General features: G+C 49.9%; 2 protein-coding genes across 12 annotated transcripts; both read left to right on the top strand.

Moving 5' to 3' along the window:
- The first annotated feature begins 402 nt into the window (after positions 1 to 402).
- tnikb (TRAF2 and NCK interacting kinase b) lies at positions 403 to 14,957 on the top strand. 9 transcript variants are annotated; one of them, XM_058060004.2, is made up of 34 exons: positions 403 to 704; positions 1,814 to 1,879; positions 3,015 to 3,071; positions 3,169 to 3,294; positions 3,507 to 3,617; positions 3,690 to 3,780; positions 3,879 to 4,009; positions 4,291 to 4,345; positions 4,420 to 4,498; positions 4,599 to 4,774; positions 4,845 to 4,911; positions 4,995 to 5,193; positions 5,357 to 5,473; positions 5,765 to 5,851; positions 6,048 to 6,251; positions 6,701 to 7,000; positions 7,641 to 7,805; positions 7,982 to 8,221; positions 8,383 to 8,489; positions 8,712 to 8,827; positions 8,937 to 9,025; positions 9,128 to 9,151; positions 9,742 to 9,923; positions 9,993 to 10,107; positions 10,321 to 10,470; positions 10,752 to 10,878; positions 10,956 to 11,126; positions 11,221 to 11,364; positions 11,435 to 11,569; positions 11,666 to 11,766; positions 11,901 to 12,050; positions 12,161 to 12,320; positions 12,398 to 12,537; positions 12,627 to 14,957. In XM_058060004.2, the coding sequence occupies exons 1-34, from the start codon at positions 648 to 650 to the stop codon at positions 12,708 to 12,710; spliced, it is 4,323 nt and encodes a 1,440-aa protein (XP_057915987.2). In that variant the 5' UTR covers positions 403 to 647; the 3' UTR covers positions 12,711 to 14,957. The 9 variants fall into 9 exon arrangements, 7 of the variants coding, with proteins under 7 accessions (XP_057915987.2, XP_057915995.2, XP_057915990.2 ...); XM_058060012.2 differs by lacking the exon at positions 6,701 to 7,000; XM_058060007.2 differs by lacking the exon at positions 10,321 to 10,470 and having other exon boundaries at positions 7,689 to 7,805.
- A 404-nt stretch (positions 14,958 to 15,361) lies between these two features.
- On the top strand, positions 15,362 to 18,757 carry eif5a (eukaryotic translation initiation factor 5A). 3 transcript variants are annotated; one of them, XM_058059944.2, is made up of 5 exons: positions 15,362 to 15,414; positions 16,962 to 17,149; positions 17,248 to 17,352; positions 17,624 to 17,755; positions 17,824 to 18,757. In XM_058059944.2, the coding sequence occupies exons 2-5, from the start codon at positions 16,982 to 16,984 to the stop codon at positions 17,887 to 17,889; spliced, it is 471 nt and encodes a 156-aa protein (XP_057915927.1). In that variant the 5' UTR covers positions 15,362 to 15,414; positions 16,962 to 16,981; the 3' UTR covers positions 17,890 to 18,757. The 3 variants fall into 3 exon arrangements, with proteins under 3 accessions (XP_057915927.1, XP_057915928.1, XP_078648569.1); XM_058059945.2 differs by having other exon boundaries at positions 15,376 to 15,414; positions 16,965 to 17,149; XM_078792443.1 differs by lacking the exon at positions 15,362 to 15,414 and adding an exon at positions 15,511 to 15,531.
- Positions 18,758 to 18,877: the final 120 nt, after the last annotated feature.

The raw sequence follows: 18,877 nt of genomic DNA, 5'->3' as shown, positions 1-18,877 counted from the left end.
TAATGCTAACTCTTCTTATAGGTTGCTGGGGGTCACCTATGCTAGGCTAAGCGATGCTAAGCTAGCTCTGCTAGCGTAAAGCTATTCACTAAAGTCACTCATGTCACACTACGGGCTGTAATGTCACTGCTGATGCTGCTATGTCACACTAAAATCAATAATAACACTGATATGTTGGGTTTGCCAAGCGATGTGATGTCACTGCCTGCGTGACGTCTTTTCGACGTCACACAACTATGACGTCCATATGTGAAGGTCACGTGAGCGTGGTGCTGTGGGCGGGGCCAGATTAAACGCCGCCTCCTCGCTGGCCACTCCCGGGGAAGCGCGCTCCTGCTAGCGCGTCACGCACGGGCACTGCCAGTGACTCTGTCAAGTGCGCGCCACCGCTGTGCACACGCTCTCTCCCTCCGCGTGCTTGTGTCCGCGCGCGCCCCGGCCCCTCCGTGCAGGTGGAGGCATGTAGCAGCACCTGGAGCTCCGTGCACGTCGCTCCTTCTTCCTCATCCTGACGTCGCCCGTCCGCTGCGAGCCTCCCTGTGGCGGGAGAGGGGATCTTTTTCTCGGGTCGAGGAGCGTTCCTTCCCGCCGCTGCACGTCCGATGGTCGATGGTCGTTGAGGAAGCTTCCATCTTGAGTGCACCACCATGGCGAGCGACTCCCCCGCCAGGAGTCTGGACGAGATCGACCTGTCTGCTCTACGGGTAAGCCTGTGTGCGCGTGAGCACCTGTCCACTTCGCCCCCCACCTTTTGCTGCCCCCCCGTCATCCCACCGGTCCGTGTGTCTCTTGTGTACGTGCTGCATTTCTCGTGCACGCGAACGTGTATTTTTTTTTTTTTTTACAATGGCCGTCACTAGACTGCTGCAGATGTGTACCTACACGCACGCGTACGTACGCGCGCTCGTCCTCCCTCAGCAATAACGACGATTTCCGCCATTTCGTGATGTAGTGGTCACAGCATCATCATCCTCATCATCATCATCGTCGTCGTGTCACGGTGGCTTGTTTGGGAGTCCACGCACGCACGCGCTTTGTGCACCGTAAGGACACAGCTGAGGAATGTGTGGGCGTGCAGTTGCGCGTGCGTGTGCGTCTCCTCTCTCTCTGCTGTTCCCCTTTCTTCAGTTTTCCTTCACAATTGTACCTGCAGAGCCTCAATCAAGTCTGGACATGAAGGAGGGTGGGACTGCGTGTGTGTGTGTGTGTGTGTGTGTGCGTGCGTGTGTGTGTGTGTGTGTGTCTGTGTATCAAAGATGTAAAGAAAGAGCAGATGTTCTTGTAGGCCTCAAATGTCTGGCCTCAAATGAGGTCACGCAGCCACGAGATGTGGTGGGATGCAAAGCTTCCTCATTTTGGTCTTTTTGGTCCCCATCTCACTTCCCTTTGTTGCTGCATCTTCACCTGAGCTCCTGTTTAGGAGCTTTTAGCAGGAGATGAAGCTGCGGGTGACATTTGTGGCGCCACCCAATGCTTTGGAAGACATGCTAGCATCCATGTAATACAGATATGCAATGCGGATAGTTTTTGACATTATCAGATGGATCATGATGATTTATGGATGATTATTTGCTACGTCGACCATGATGGCAGCCATGCTTTTTGTACCGGATTTTGTGATAATTTGCCACTTAATCCAACATTAGTACCCCATTTAGCCTCCTCTTTCAGCTTTAGCTTAGCATTATATACATTAGCTCCTGCTTAGCTACCAAGCCTGTGTGTGTGTATATATATTTAGCAGAGAATTCCAAAATGGATTTTAAACGTGTGTATTTCCTGCTCAATAACTCGTTCTGCGTCTCGCTCACAGGACCCGGCTGGCATCTTTGAGCTGGTTGAACTGGTTGGGAATGGCACCTACGGCCAAGTGTACAAGGTGAGACTCTCTGATGTTCATCATTCATTGCGTGTGTGTTGTGTATTCTGTGTAAGCTCATTAAACTGTTGCAGGGTAAACAGTTGACTAGTTTCAGTATAACACCCGTACAGTACCACGTCTCAATTGGTGCAATTCCGTACTTACACTCAATGGAATACTCCAGTATGTGTACTGTGTGCTAATTTGCAGACTCCATTTTGTCTATTTTAAGTACTGAGTACTGCGAGATGCAGTGCACTGCATTAACCGGATGTTGCACTCTTAACAGTCGCCATCTTACCTATGTATCAGAAAGAGAGCGCCAAACTTGAAAGAACAGCAACTGAGGAGTAACTTATAGTCGTGGAATGTGGTGCACTAAGTGTACACAGTATACTTATTAGTAATATTCCATTTGAGATGGCAAAAAGGAATTCCAGGAAGTTGACTCAGGTGAAGTGAGTGCAGGTATCATGCATGTTGCCGTGGGAACGTGACATAATTCTGCCGCTGCCTGTGTGTAGAATGCGAGGCTTGTCTGAACACGGCGCCTGGGAAGTGTTGTTGTGCTGGAGGCTGCGGCTGCGGCAGCGGCTGCCGTCCGTCCATCCATGCTGCTATCAGGAGCAATTGTGTGGCAGGCGTCAGTGTTGCAGGAAGACCGATAAGCCAACAAAGATGCTATCTCTTCCTCTCATCTTCTATCTCACAATGCTTTTATTGCTTCACGCGGCTGAGGCGGCGGCGGGGTCAGGTTGGTGTCGCTTGGCCTGCAGTCTCAGCCAGAGGTCCACTTTGTGTTTGACTTGTCTGGACAGAACAAATGCTAATACACAGCATATATCTAAGTGTGTTTGTTTCTGTGATCTAGATATAGATCATGTAGATAGGGATCAGTATTCCATAACAATTTATTTCCTGATATCTGGAACTTGAGTGACAAAATCTCAGATATGGTTGCGGTATGGCTGCTGAAAGACAAATATTTCGCTTTTTGACTGCTTTGATAGGCTGCATGATGGATTAGTGGTAAGCATGTTGGCCACACAGTCAGGAGATCAGGGTTCGAATCTCTCCTGGGTATCTGTGTGGAGTTTGTACTCCCAAAAAGTGCAGCACGTCCTCATCATTAAAACTTGTCTTTGTGCGTCAGGGTCGCCATGTCAAAACTGGCCAGCTGGCTGCCATCAAGGTCATGGACGTCACAGGAGTATGTAACACACACACACACACACACACACACACACACACACACACACACATCCACACTTGCACACCACGTCTTCTCACAAGTGTGTATGTGTTAGGATGAGGAGGAGGAGATTAAAGCGGAGATCAACATGCTGAAAAAGTACAGCCACCACAGGAACATCGCCACGTACTATGGCGCCTTCATCAAGAAGAATCCTCCCGGCATGGACGACCAGCTATGGGTGTGTACCATCCAAGCATATTCAAAAAATCATCTTAAGGCTATTTTTCAGCATCAAATCTGTGGAAAAAAATGCACTTTTTTGCTCCATATGCGCCATAAACGTAAAGACTGTCAAACAATAGAGGGGGAGACATCCATTGAGAAATAGTGTAAACATCACACGGACATCGTCTTGGAGGCCATCTTGATAATGTTGCTTGTGTGCCCCAGCTGGTGATGGAGTTCTGCGGCGCCGGCTCGGTGACGGATCTCATCAAAAACACCAAAGGGAATTCTCTGAAGGAGGAGTGGATTGCCTACGTCTGCAGGGAGATCCTCAGGGTGAGCTTGCTGCACCGCAGCACCGCAGCATAGAAAGCATCAGTCACTCATGCACACCACGTCTTCCTGCAGGGTCTCACTCACCTCCACCAGCACAAGGTCATCCATCGGGACATCAAAGGTCAGAATGTTCTCTTGACGGAGAACGCCGAGGTCAAGCTAGGTGAGTTTAGTGCTGCCAAAATGACTTTTAAAAAGAATTCAGAGTTGCTGGTGACCGTTGTGACCGTGACCACACCATGACCGTGTGTGTATGTGCAGTGGATTTTGGCGTCAGCGCTCAGCTGGATCGCACGGTGGGAAGAAGGAACACGTTCATCGGGACGCCATATTGGATGGCGCCGGAGGTGATCGCTTGTGACGAGAACCCAGACGCCACGTATGACTTCAAGGTAGAGTGCGTGCACGTGTTTATGATATAATTTACATTAACGAGATATGATATTGACATACATTGAAGGCGGTCATGTGTCAGGAGATGTTCGCCATATTAGCGTCTTTTCGAATTCGAGCTGCAGAAACCCAAGTCAGAGTGGGAATAAGTGTAAGAATGCAAGAGGGGGACAGATGGCGGATATTTTTATGACTTAACAAGTACACTGTGGAGCCAGCTCGTTAGCTTGTTAGCACGTTAGCTGCTTGGCTATGCAAACATTTTTGTCTTTCCACACAGAGTGATCTGTGGTCGCTCGGCATCACGGCCATCGAGATGGCGGAGGGAGCGCCACGTAAGTGTGAAGCATTTTCACCGGACCCTCGTCTCTTCTTTTTTTCATGTTGTCTTCTTTCTTTTCCTCGTCAGCGCTGTGCGACATGCATCCCATGAGAGCACTCTTCCTCATTCCCAGAAATCCCGCCCCCAGACTCAAGTCAAAGAAGTGGTGAGTCATATCAAATAGTAGCGGTGGGCGAAACCTCTGGTGTCCATACATGCACTTTGAGGTTGTAAAGGTGTGTGTGTGTGTGTGTGTGTGTGTGTAGGTCCAAGAAGTTCCAGTCGTTCATTGAGAGCTGCCTGGTGAAGAGCCACGGTCAGCGGCCCAGCACCGAGCAGCTCCTCAAGCACCCCTTCATCAGGGACCTTCCTAACGAGCGGCAGGTCCGCATCCAGCTGAAGGACCACATCGACCGCACCAAGAAGAGGCGGGGCGAGAGAGGTGAGGACACGATGCTCACCCGGCAGCATCATCGACACGAGGGCGTGTCCTAACCTGTCTCTGTGTCCAGATGAGACCGAGTACGAGTACAGCGGCAGCGAGGAGGAGGATGAAGAGCGGGACATCGGCGAGCCCAGGTGGAACGATGACCCCCTCGCTTTTGATGAGCAGGAGCGCCTCTCTAAAAGATCTGTTCCTCTCGTCTTCGCTCTTCCTGCAGCTCCATCATCAATATTCCCGGGGAGTCCACTCTGAGGCGGGACTTCCTGCGTCTTCAGCTGGCCAACAAGGAGCGGTCGGAGCTGATCCGCCGCCAGCAGCTGGAGCAGCAGCAGAATGAGGAGCACAAGCGCCAGCTGCTGGCCGAGAGGCAGAAGCGTATTGAGGAGCAGAAGGAGCAGAGGCGGCGACTGGAGGAGGTCATAATTTTTTTTTTTATGTTGTGCAGATTGTCCCTAAACATAAAATGATTACAGTGAATGAAAAGGTCAAATACACGCAGGAGTGGAAGTGCACCATCTTGCATGAAGCCATCAGTGATGTTCTGCTGTGTTCTGATGACATTCCGTATTCGACCCGCAGCAACAGCGCCGCGAGCGAGAGATGAGGAAACAGCAGGAGCGGGAGCAGAGGAGGCGCTACGAGGAGATGGAGCAGATCCGCCGCGAAGAGGAGAGGCGACACGCTGAGAGAGAACAGGTGAGGCGGCAACGGCTACGCTGCTAAAAGGAAGTCCAAGTTGCTCGGTGCTGGCGATCACGTGACTGGTGACTGCGTTGCTATTGGTTGCATGGTGGCTCCACTTGCAGACACACGTACTGTAGCTTCACCTTTTACGTTTCCCTCCTGATATCTCTAACTCCTCTATCCTCATCCTCCTCTGTATTCTCTTCCTGCTGTGGTGATGCGGCTGTCTGTGATTGGCTCCTGTCCCGCCTCTTTCGTTTGGCTCTTTGATGCTTCCGCGCCGCCGCCGCCGATGGCGCTTAGGAGTATATCCGTAGACAGCTGGAGGAGGAACAGAGGCAGCTGGAGATCCTGCAGCAGCAGCTCTTGCAGGAGCAGGCCTTACTGCTGGTAATGTCAAACGTCTCCATGGCAACCACACAGCGCCTGTGTCAGCGGGGCACAGCTGGAATGCAACTCCAGTGCTAGAGCTGTGAAGTTACTGTTTTGAGTACTTTTTAATGCAGTAATCACTGGGGGGTGTAAGCGGTATCTTACTGACTAGAATGTAGTCCGATATCCAGACTTTGACTTTTACCCCCTACAGGAGTACAAGAGGAAGCAGATCGAGGAGCAGCGCCAGGCCGAGCGTCTGCAGAGGCAGCTGCAGCAGGAGCGAGCCTACCTGGTGTCTCTGCAGCAACAGCAGCAGCAGGACCCACAGCGCCCCCCGCAGGACAAGAAGCAGCTATACCACTACAAGGACCAGGCGCCAGGCGCCGCCAACGACAAGCCCGCCTGGGCTAAAGAGGTAGGCGGCAGGGCCGGCGACATCTTGCCAAGTTGTGTTTGACACCCAAACCGTGACTGTCAATCAACATTGTTTTTGTATTTTTATGCGCAGCTTGTTTAAACTGGATTTCACCAACCTGCTTTTTCCTTTTACACCTGCCATGTTTGTGAATATTATCATTGTATTCTCAGGGCATGCTCAAATTGAGAGTCACCTTAACCATAAAGAGGGCGTTTATTGGAAGTGGGTGATAATTATTGATAATTACCTACTGTACTTCACAGCTGGAAAGAAGGAAAATGGGACTACACCTGTTAACATGTTCTACTCACCGTCTCTAATTCTTTGTAGGTGCAGAGAGACTTGTATGTGTTGACATGTTCTGACGATATTTATGTGGTTTTCCCGTTAGCATGGTAGCATCACTGCGGTTTTATCGAGAGGATGAACAGATGATTTGTTTTCAGGTGATGCGTCGTGCTCAGAGCAACTCGCCTCGCGTTCCCCCCAAGAAGTACCACTCCTTTAGGCATCCTCGAGACACCAACCTGGACAACCTGCTCTTGCTTCCCGGTTACAAACCTCGCAGGCCCCGCCCCCCTTCCTACCCCGCCCACGTCAGCCCCTCCAAGAGTTACGACCACAGCCACCACCACCACCACCACGGCCACATGCCGCGAATCCGCATCACCTACGCCCCGGAGCAAGCCCCGGTGGCGCTCCGACGGAGGAGCCCGGACGCCCGAGGGCGGAGTCCCAGCCGCCGGGTCAGTCAGGAGGGCAGACAGAAGCCGTCCTCGGAATCCAACTAACGCTCGTAACCTTTAACCCCTGCTAACTGCTTCTTTCTCTAACCAGGCAACTTCACTTCCTCTAACAGGGGGCGAAGCCAAAACATCCAAAGCTACCATCGGTGTGTCACGTTACTTTTACGCATCATCTTTTATTTTCAACTAACACTTCTCCTGCAGGCTTCTTCTTTTGGACGCTTTGGACTCTTTGACACATGTGACTTTGATCAAACATTCATCGTTTTGTGAATCATTTTCATAGCGGAGCACTGCTATGTATGCACGACGGCAACACAGGCTTCATTAATCTCTGCTTCTTTCTGCACACTTTCAGGGCATACACCCAGGCTTGCCCCCTAGTGGCGGCTGGTGGACAGATGTAGGGCAGCTAGAGCTATAATCGGCCTGTCTCCCTGTGGACGCCAACATACATAGACACACACATGCTCATGTTCCTCCAAGCTTCAGAGGCCCACTTCACGCATACTCTGGCATTATCTTCACCCTGTTACTGCACACAACCAAAACTCAAGTTTGTGTAGATACTCCAAGTGCATGAAGCCACCACGTGCCCCACTGCATGCTGGGAGTGACTGTGGTCTGATGTGTGTGTCAGGTGGACGAGCGTTATGTGATCAACAGACAGACTTCTCCTGCATTGCAGCATAAAGTCTCCAACCGGATCTCGGACCCCTCGCTGCCGCCCCGCTCCGAGTCCTTCAGCAGCGGCGGCATCCAGCAGGCCCGGACTCCGCCCATGCACCGCTCGGTGGAGCCGCAGGTGCGTGCAGCTGCTGTCAGTCACACTTAGCCACGCCTCCTCACGTGGATCTAAACACTCTGGTGTGAATGAACATGGATGTTGCCATGCATGATGTTCTCTCTCTTCCTGACCTCCTCCTCGTCCTCCTCCTTCCCGCCTGCTTCCTGCTTGCGTGCGTGCGTGTGTGCGCGCAGATGGCCCACCTGGTGCAGGTGAAGAGTCACGGGCTGTCAGGCTCGCAGTCTCTGTACGACCCCCACGGCGTGTCCTCTTCCACGGTGTCGCCCTCCCCCTCCCGACCTCCCATGCCCCGGCAGAACTCCGACCCCACCTCAGACACCCCTCCTCCCATGCCTCTCTCACGCCTGGCGCCCCCTCTTGACAAGCTGGACCGCAGCTCCTGGCTGCGGCAAGACGACGACATGCCCCCCAAGGTCTCTGCATGCCCCCTCCTGTATGGGCGTACGTGCGCTTGTGTGCATGTTGTGTAGTCTGTCTTTAGGTGTCTGGCCTCATTTGAGCCCCTCCTTTTTGGGTTGTGTGTGTTTTCTTTCTGTGTGAACTTAACTGACACCCATCTATATGTGTCCTTCAGGTTCCTCAGAGGACCACGTCCATCTCCCCGGCTTTGGTCAGGAAGAACTCACCCGGAAACGGTCCTGGACTCGGACCGCGGGCTGGAGCACACCTCATACGGGCCAGGTACACACACTCTAACAAAATGATCTAAGTCTTCTTCTCCTGAAGTGCTGCACAAAAGGGTGATTCATCACATCCAGGGTGGCATTTAAAATAATTAAAATAATTCCAATCTCTATTGCATTTTTTCGAACATCTCTTCCAGAGCTTTGTGACCACAACACAAACGGGGCACCACTAATGTCAAATCACATGACAATTAATGATATGTTTGTGTTGTCATAGCAACCCTGATCTTCGGAGGACTGATGTTTCCATGGATACACCCCTGAAGAGGACGAGCAGTGGCAGCTCCTCCAGCTCCAGCACCCCCAGCTCGCAGGGCGGCTCTAATGAGCGAGGTGCTGACACACACCGGATACAGCATACCTCCATAATGGAGCGTGGTGTGTGTGCGCGTGTGTGTCTGTGTGTTAGGTCGTTATGATTAATGTGTGTGTGTGTGTTCAGCAAATGCAGCCATGAAGACAGAAGGCACAGTTCCGTCAGACGAGGCCAAGGACGACGGCAGAGACGTGTCGCGACCCAGTCGACCTGCAGTGAGCGCATCCACACACCGCATCCCGACACACCAACTGTGGTCTTATTTTATTCGTGATCATGTCTTCTCTCTTCTCACCCTACATCCTTCCTTCCATCAGAGCTATAAGAAAGCTGTAGACGAGGTCAGTGGTATGACCCCCCCCCAATATACCCCCTTCCTCCTGAACACCCCCTCCACCCGAGTGAGACTCCTCACCTTTACCCTCATATGCAGCTTCCCATTAGCACGTTTAGCATGCTAACTACTCCCTGCAGCACACCGGATACACCGCAGGGTTGGCAGCTGTGGATAAGTGGTTGAGAATGTGACCTGGTGCCACAGAGCGCAAGATTCAACTCCCCTCTACCAGCAGAGGGAAATGGGCGGGGGGAGTTAATGTGCAGCATTTTTACCCTATCTCGTCCCAAATTAAAACCTGCACTTCCTTCCTGTTACCACTCCTCCCTCTTTGCTGGTGGAAGTCAAATATCAAGTTGAGGTTTGGGGGATGCACAAGTTCCCTGACTTTTGACCTTTAACCTCCCCAGCATGCCCCACCCACGTCCCTCACTTTTAGTTTACAGCGTGTCTCAATTAGCCATTAGCATCCACCTCAGTGCAGTTAGAATGTTGACCTTCTACGTCTCATTGGGATGAAGGATGACATGGCGTTCTGAACTCCGTTTATTAACCGGCTCCTTTGTAACCCCGCCCCTCCGCGTCTGCTTCCAGGACCTGACAGCGTTGGCCAAGGAGCTGCGGGAGCTGCGTCAGGGGGAAGAAACCAGCCGCCCGCCTGTCAAGGTGACAGACTACTCCTCCTCCAGCGAGGAGTCTCACAGCAGCGAGGATGAGGAGGGAGAAGGCGGGGCTAATGACGGAACGGTGTCTGTCAGTGACATCCCTCGGATCATGTGAGTACCAGCAGGTGGCGCTAGCGTGAAAAGAAGTGGAACCCACTGGTGAACCAATACGTCTTTCAGGCCTGCAGCCAGCCAAGGAGCCAACGAGGCCCTCGGTATGATGGGAGGCCACAACGACTCGCATGCGGACTCGTATGGAAACAACTCCCAGGACAGCACCCTGATGATGCGTGAGGTGAGCGCCTTCTGACGTCTACTTCCTCCCCAGCAAGGCGCTCTCGTCGCTGCTTCCTGAGTCTCCTCACTTTGAATTCAGTACTGTGCTCTTTTGGGGGTTTTCTCACCTCCCCACTTATCTAAAAAAGCACAGCGTGGTTCCTGCCAGGCCCTGTCACTCACAACCGGCCTGCACGTTCACAGCCGCCCGCCCCTTTCTCTCTTCTTCCAGAGACTTGGCGAGCGGAGGCGGAGCTCGACCGCCAGCAACGGCATCCTCGGCATTGCTAATCTCTTTGCCGACACCTCAGATCTCCCTGATTTGGTGCAACAAAGCACTTCCTCCCTGGTTGCCCTTGGCGGTGACGCCCCCGGGGCCCAAGTAGGTCGAATGAATCCAACGTTTGGCCCCGAATCCGTCACCTTGTCATCCTCACACCGTGATCCCGCTCCCACTGTTCCTGCTGTTTGTTTAGTGATGGTGTCGTTTGGATATGTAGAAAAAAACGTCCCTGCTCCCATGATTCTTCCCTCTGCTCTTTCGGGCTTCCAGCCTCCGACCCACAAAGTTCCTCCCATGTTACCATAGCAACCTTTAATTGAAGACTTTCAGTGGAGACTGTTCTGCTTGTGGCTAAGATGTGTGTTCTCTGTGTTTGGTAGTACGGGATGGCAGGGGGGGGAGGAGGCGGCGGCAGTGGTAGCTCCAAGGCCTCCTTCACGCCGTTTGTGGATCCCAGGGTTTACGGGACTTCCCCGACGGATGACGAGGACAACATCTCCGCTTCAGGTGGCCTTCAAACACTCGGACGGGTTGCGTTTTAATAGAGCACGTCTGACTTGCCGTGACTCGTCGTGATGTTGCAGCCATGTTTGCTGACGAGCTGCTGAAGCAGGAGCAGGCGCGCCTCAACGAAGCCCGCAAGATTTCGGTGGTCAACGTCAATCCCACCAACATCCGACCGCACAGCGACACTCCCGAGATCCGCAAGTACAAGAAGCGCTTCAACTCAGAGATCTTGTGTGCCGCTCTGTGGGGTGAGTTGGCCGTCGTTGGTGTGATTCCTGTGGTAGAACCCCCCCCCCCCTCTCCCCCGTCTGCTGACACGCTCCTGTACATGTGCCTGTGCAGGAGTCAACCTGTTGGTGGGAACGGAGAATGGCCTGATGCTGCTGGACCGCAGCGGGCAAGGCAAAGTCTACAACCTCATCAATCGCCGCCGCTTTCAGCAGATGGACGTCCTGGAGGGTCTCAACGTTCTGGTCACCATTTCAGGTGGGCTGTTTGGAACACATAGGAGACACGCTCGTCAAGGTTCAACTTCAACATGTTTCCTTTGGAGCAGGCAAGAAGAACAAGCTGCGTGTGTACTACCTGTCCTGGCTGAGGAACAGGATACTACACAATGACCCCGAGGTGGAGAAGAAGCAGGGCTGGATCACTGTAGGCGAGCTGGAGGGATGCGTGCACTACAAAGTCGGTACGGAGGTCTTGTTTGCATCAAAGAAAGCTTCAAGAAGGACACATTCTTCAAAACATGGCAGAACATTGAATGCAACTGTGTTCTGTGCTGCAGTGAAGTACGAGAGGATCAAGTTCTTGGTGATTGCCTTGAAGAACGCTGTAGAGATTTACGCCTGGGCTCCTAAACCTTATCACAAGTTCATGGCCTTCAAGGTGAGGAGGCATCTTGATTGATGAATCAGACGTTAGACTAGTGTTGTCCCTGAAACTTGGATCTTCATCTTAGTAAGACATTTAGGACAATTGGGGCGACCTTTCTGTCCGCATCATCACTCTTGTGTTGTCAGTCTTTCACGGAGCTGCAGCACCGCCCCCTGCTGGTGGACTTGACAGTGGAGGAAGGGCAGAGGTTAAAAGTCATCTACGGCTCCAGTGCAGGCTTCCACGTCATTGACGTGGACTCCGGCAACCCCTACGACATCTACATCCCCTCACATGTAAGTACGAGAAGGACCTGTCTCAGCATCTTCTTGTTTCCGTGGCGATGGAGAAAGGGAACAACCACCACCAGCCTCCTTTTGAACTCTTGTGTGTCGTACGCTGACAGATTCAGGGGCAGGTGACCCCGCACGCCATCGTGGTTCTGCCCAAGACGGACGGCATGGAGATGCTGCTGTGTTACGAGGACGAGGGCGTCTACGTCAACACCTACGGCCGCATCACCAAAGATGTGGTACTGCAGTGGGGCGAGATGCCCACCTCTGTTGGTACGTCCTTTATTATTATTATAAGTCCATAATCATTTTAACGGCAAAAATGCTCACCATAGTTTGTGCATGTGTAGCTTACATCCATTCCAACCAGATCATGGGCTGGGGAGAGAAGGCCATTGAGATCCGCTCGGTGGAGACGGGACACCTGGACGGTGTTTTCATGCACAAGCGAGCTCAGCGATTGAAGTTCTTGTCTGAGAGGAATGACAAGGTGAGAGCACCACACTTTAGTGTTAAAGCGCAACAAGAAGCGATGCCACAAGGTCATGCATTGGTTTTGCGTGTCTCCATCTTTTCCAGGTTTTCTTTGCATCCGTCCGTTCCGGTGGCAGCAGCCAAGTCTTCTTCATGACCCTCAACAGAAGCTCCATGATGAACTGGTAACCCTCTCGTGACTCCCAACATGGCCGCTGTCACCACAGACGAAGGGTGCCCGGTGTTAGTAACAAAGTCTTCAGGCGGTGTCGCCCGGGATCTCCGTGACGCCTTTGCTCACACTCGAGGCTGGCATCGCTCTTGACAGCTTCGGACTTCGATGACATGACGCCGAGTAGCCTTTGACTTCCCCCTGTGGCCGACCAGGGAACTGCGGACAAGTTGTAGCACATCACTTCTTCTTTTTTTTTTTTTTTTTACTACTTCCTGGGACTGATCCAATCCAGCAACATCTTTGAATGCTTCGGCTACTAAGGACACGTTGGAAACGAAATCCCAAATGGACGTGTCACTTGTTGATTTTCAAAATAAGGGTGTTTGTAGAATAATAGCCAATGAGTAGATATTTTTTGTTTTGCTACATCATGAAGGAAAAAGAGGGAAAAGAACTTCTTGACAAAGATGATAGCAATGCTTTTTAGGGAACTTCTGGTCAGTGTTGGCAGTGATGAGTAGTCACGAGGGAGCCACGAGCCAACGTCCAGAAATAACTTGATGATTTATTTGCTCCCTCACTTCCTGTACCCTTCATTTTGTGTCATTTCCCCGTCAGTCCACTGGAAAGTGACATTCTCTCTTTTTCCTTCACGCTAAGACAGAGTAGCTGTTTTGTTCTCAGCGAACCACGCCACAACGGTCGCCGTTGCATTGTTTGGCTCGCTCGTTGCAAACAGATCTTCACAATTTGTCATACCGAATGCTTAAGATAGTCGACGAGTCTGCAGCAGAGGCGAATACCTTGTAGCTAATCATTCTGAATATTCTTTGGAGCGCTGTGCTCCTGACGATGACAATGTTCTCATGCATTTAAACCACTTGACAAAGGGTGCTGCTCACAGTGTGAACATTCATCAAAGTGCTGCTCAAAGATCCCCTCCTGTCTCGCTCGCCACCAAAACGACACCAAGGGACCTTTTTGAGGCTCATCGTGCAGATCTTTTCAGATATCGGTTTCTAATTTAGTGACCCCCTCTCGATCTGCTGCCGTCTGTGTGCAATGCAACCGTGTAAATACTTACTGTTTTTGGACACACAATTTGTAGTCTCTACCCAGATTGTAGTCTCGCCTCCATGGGAGTTTTGCACAACATGCTTCGTCTCACTTTAGTTGTGCATTTTGCATGCTAACACACCTTGTCACTTCTCGGTAGGACACATGACAACATTTAACGTCAGCAAAAGTGTAGAAACAAAAAAAGTACTGGCAAGCACATGTGCATAACAAAGCTGGTAAGAGTCCCTGAAGGAAATCCCTTCTTTTACCACAGCGATGTCTGAGCAACCCCACTCAGACTCGCCTCTGGAGCTCATGTCCATCGCCTGGCGGACTAGCGCGACCTGCCTCCTCTCCCCACTGTGTGGTTCCAATAAAAACATGCCAAGCGGGAGTCTAAATGTGACTTCTGGTCCAGTGGCATTAGGACAGAAATGCTGCATAAGAGGGTGTAGTCTGGCTGGTGTGTTCTGTCGGCATCCTTTAACACACAGTGGTCCAGCATCACTCAGGAAACACATTTGTGTTACTTTGACATGCATTTTCCACCACTGCCACTCGGGATTCATTCATCTTCCACTGAACCACTGAATATGTTGTGATTTTTTTTAAATTCTTTTTTTAGATGTCGCTCCCACTCCACAAGGAGCAGGTCGGGGGGGTCTCCCACCTGAGCACAAACACTTTTTTGTGAGGGTCATCTTTTATTTGTTCTGTTTATGCTGATTAATGTACAAGTAGGTGTAAGCAAGCCATTCTGAGGCCAGCTGCTGAAGCCTTTTACATTATAGGATGCTCACCTTAGTAGTGGACATCCTGTGCTCTCTCTATACATATATTAACACTGTATATCTTACTCTTCAGTTTTAGGGAAAGACAAACATGTTCACTGAAAACTTAGATGTCTTTCTACAGATTAGAAAACATAGCTATAACAATTTCTTAAACAAAAAAGGTCAACACTGTTTTTATTGTGGTATTTGTATTTCAATTTTTGTATCAAGACTGTGAACAGCTGTCAGTATGTGAGCGTGTGCGTGCGTGTGTGTGTGTGTGTAGAGCAAGTGTGCACAGATGTGTGACATGCATGTGTGTTTTCACCCTCGTCTGGATCACTGGAATCAAACCTCAACCCTAAGGACACACATCTCTGATGTTGGAATTCTACAATAAACATTCTCTCCTTGTACAGCATCAACTGTAGTTTTTTTTGTCTCTGCACTAACTGATCAATAATTGAGTGTGAATAGTTGTTTGTCTATATGTGCCCTGCGATTGGCAGGTGACCAGTCCAGGGTGTACCCTGCTTTTCGCCCGAAGCCAGCTGGGGGTAGGCTCCAGCATACCCTTGCGACCCTAATGAGGATAAGCAGCATAGATGTTTCTGTTACTAAACACAATAAACCCCAGTAAGATGAATTATAGTATTACTATATTATGCCATAAGTATGGAGAGAATTCTCTAGACGATTATCTTTTTTGAAAGAATCCATGCTAGTTTCAGTGTGTTTCAGGTTGCCATGTTGGCCGCCAACCTGGCATCCCAGGCTGCCAGGCCTCTAGCGGAACACATAAACAGCCCCTCCCATCGCCTCTTTCTACGGATGCTGCAGTAAGTTGGACGCGCATGCGTACTTTTGGTCCTCTTTTCCTTGGAAGGTAAGTGTGGCATGGCGCGTGGTTCTGCCCAGAGGCAGAAACGGGAAAATAACGGTCCTTAGCTGATTCCCTAGCGGGCTGGGAGACGCAAATCTTAAGCGCGGACTGGCTTGACAGGTTTTAACTGTATATTTTTGTCCGTGTTTGAGTGCGTGTGGCCGGGCTGCTGGCGGTGTTGAACACTGGCAGGCTCAATCAAATGGGCACGCGGCCTTCTAGCGGCGCGGTCGCTACAAGTCGCTTGTCATCGTCTTTGCTAGTACCTCATGTTTTCAACAAACAAATGTTTCCTTTCCCGGATTAAAACCACAGTCGTTCAGTCGATTGTCATTTAAGAATGTCATACTTGCTGGGTTATTTTTGAGCGTGCTCCGTTTCTTTGCAGGGGATTTATTTGAATGGAAGGACTAAGGCGGCTAGTTGATGTTAGCATGGCGTAGCTAACGGTACTCAAGCGACGCGCGTCACTTGGGCAATTTATGAGCGAAACTCCCAATTTAGTGAACTTCTATTTCAGTCGACTTGAGCTCTAACAACTCTCGATGTTTAAGTATATTTAGTGGAACGTTTCATTATGCGTCATTTGAAAAATTACCGCTACAATAGGACGAATGTTATAAAATGATTAAAAATGCAGGCCAGCTAACATAAGGTAGCATATGCTAATTTACTGTCATGGCACTCAGCTAAGACTTCAACTTGTCGTCTGTCAAACATTGTTTGTTGTGTTGACGGGTGATCTGTTTATAAAGTGAACCTTTTTTAATGTTTTTCCCCCCAAAACAAGCTAGCGACCAAGCCTCGTGTTGACGCGAGCACGTCGTCAGCGCGTCCACGTTTCAGTGTCGCCAAAAGTTGTTTATTTCCTCTTAAATTGCTTTTGTCAAAGCTTGTCAGCGTCATGCAATCACTTTTTATTCAAAGTGTGTGGACGACAACATTCAAGCCTTCTGTACTCTAATCTTTTTGTATTTTAACTAGAGTGCGAACTTGTTTACTTCATTTTGGGTTGTTGACTCTAATCGTAGCCATACTTGATCACCTGGACAATCATTACAGTTAAATCCAAAAAGGCATAAAACATCTCACAGGTGAATTATAAATTATAACTTTTTTTTAATGTTTACATGCAGTCATGACAAATTGCGTTATTTTGCGCATATATTTTAAATATGTAAATCTGCACCTGTTCAGTCGTTTGAGGATCATTGGGAACAGAGTTAATTTGTCATCTGATACATTGAAATGACAAAGCATAACATAGTGGCAATTTTCCTGTTCTTTTCAAAGTCTTATTTGATTTTAACGTGGGCTGAAACAACAACAATAATACCCAAATTAAAATGTGAGACACAATAAGGCAGTTCATCCAGCTATAAAGTAGGTTTTTAGGTATTTTTGCATTGTAGGCTTTTTGTATGAGTTCTCCATATGTTTGATAAATATGTAACATTTCAGTGTTACATATTTATGTACCAGTGGGCTAGTTGAAAGCGCTGTTTTTTTGGAAACCATAAATGGTGAGTGTGTTCATGTCACTGTTCCAGCAGCCCAGAAGCGTCACATCATGTCAGATCCCGATCTTGACTTCACGACCGGCGAGTCTGGCGCCTCCGCCACCTACCCCATGCAGTGTTCTGCTCTGCGCAAGAACGGGTATGTGGTGCTCAAGGGACGTCCCTGCAAGATTGTGGAAATGTCCACCTCCAAGACCGGCAAGCACGGCCATGCTAAGGTTAGACCCAAAGACCCGACTGGACTCGTTCACACCCTATAGGGGGCGCCGGTTTGTGTTACTGTTGAATACTGAACATTTGCCCTTGATTTGTGCAGGTAAACCTGACTGGCATTGACATCTTCACCCAGAAGAAGTATGAAGACATGTGTCCCTCCACCCACAACATGGATGTCCCAGACATCAAGAGGCTAGACTATCAGGTAAACCTCTTCAGAACGCTCTGTTGCACTCCACTCAGTTCTTACATTGAGTCCCTTCCAATGCCACTGGAGCCGATCTAGTCCACAACACAACATTCCTGGTTGGACTTTGTTAGTCTCTGTTCAGACCCTTCTGACCTTTGACTGGATTGTAAAAGGTGTGAGCAGTAAAGAAAGCCATGCTCGGCCCTGGAGGTGTGGACTGTGCTTAAACTCGTGCGGATGCTACCGTGGGCGTGCGATGCAAACATTGTGGTCTTTCTCATCCCAGTTGCTCAACATCACCGAGGGCTTCATGTGTTTGATGAACGACAGCGGCGAGATCAGGGAGGACCTGCGTGTTCCAGATAACGACCTTGGCAAGGAAATCGAGTCAAAGTTTGAAGGCGGGGAAGAGTTTGTGGTGAGTGCAGGCAGTCATGTATGTTGTCACATGTCACATGACCCACTCACAAAACTCGCACTTCACAGGTCACCGTGATGTCCGCCATGGGGGAGGAGTCTGCTGTGGCTACCAAGGTCCAGGCCATCAAATAAGGAGATGGACTTTGCAGCCCCGGCAACAAGCACCGCCCACAACCAGTCTCTTGCATTCTCATTGGTTCTGTCACCAAAGCGTCGGCCTTCACTGAACCTCAATCATTCTTGTCATTTCATTTTCTCACCTTTTTTGGTTTCTCTCCATCGCTGTCAGGACTGATCAGGTGCAGCTCGCTACCTGATCGCTCACATTTTGTTGGTAACAAAATTGACTTTATATAAAACAACTTCAAAAATAACCATCAGTTGCTCATTCCTGCTTTATTTTTGCCTTCGAAGTGTTGCTCACATTCCTGAATGTTGACACAACAATGGGATTCAGCTTTCGCATCATTTTTAATCATTCTTTAGATTTAAAGCTTTTTAGACAGGAGAAGGAAGAGCAAAATAAAATAGTGGGGTGTTCCTTTAGATCCTCGCTACTGAGTCCGGGTGCCCCTGTTGCGGCCCTGTTTTCTGGTCTCATTACGTGTCATCATAGATATTGACAGAGACGAGCACTTGGGGCACGACAAATATCAAAAACAGGATGTTTTTTAATTTTACCCTGTCTGCTTAGATGTGATTAAGCCTCAGAATGGCGTGAGGGTCACAAGTACTCACCTTAAACCATAGAGGCACTTGAGGCCCCGCCCCTTTGCCCACAGCCATCCTCCCGGTATTAAACGAGTGCTTTTGTTTCATTTTTTTGAGAGCGGTGCAAGTGTGAAAAGCGGTGTGAGCTTCCAAAAATTTGGAGGCAGTTTGCAGTGAGCTTTCTGAGGAACTCAATCTGGTTGGGGGAGGGTGGCGGGCGCAAACTTTTTGTTCACTCGAGGCCTTTGTCACCTGACTGGAGATGGCTGAAATAAAACGTTAAAACAAATGGACCAACTTTGCTTTTGTGTGTGTCGATTTGAATCAATGCAACTTAAATTCTCAATGCATCATGAGTGATTTCACTGCAAGAGGCATCACTACTGAAATGTGACACGTATGTGGTGGT

This window comes from Doryrhamphus excisus, linkage group LG7, assembly GCF_037039965.1.
Source record: "Doryrhamphus excisus strain RoL-2023G ecotype Guam linkage group LG7, RoL_Dexc_Guam_v1.1, whole genome shotgun sequence".
NCBI classification, from domain to species: Eukaryota; Metazoa; Chordata; class Actinopteri; order Syngnathiformes; family Syngnathidae; genus Doryrhamphus; species Doryrhamphus excisus.
The sequence above is the reverse complement of the archived record's forward strand: the minus strand, read 5'-3'. Positions and strand labels throughout refer to the sequence as shown.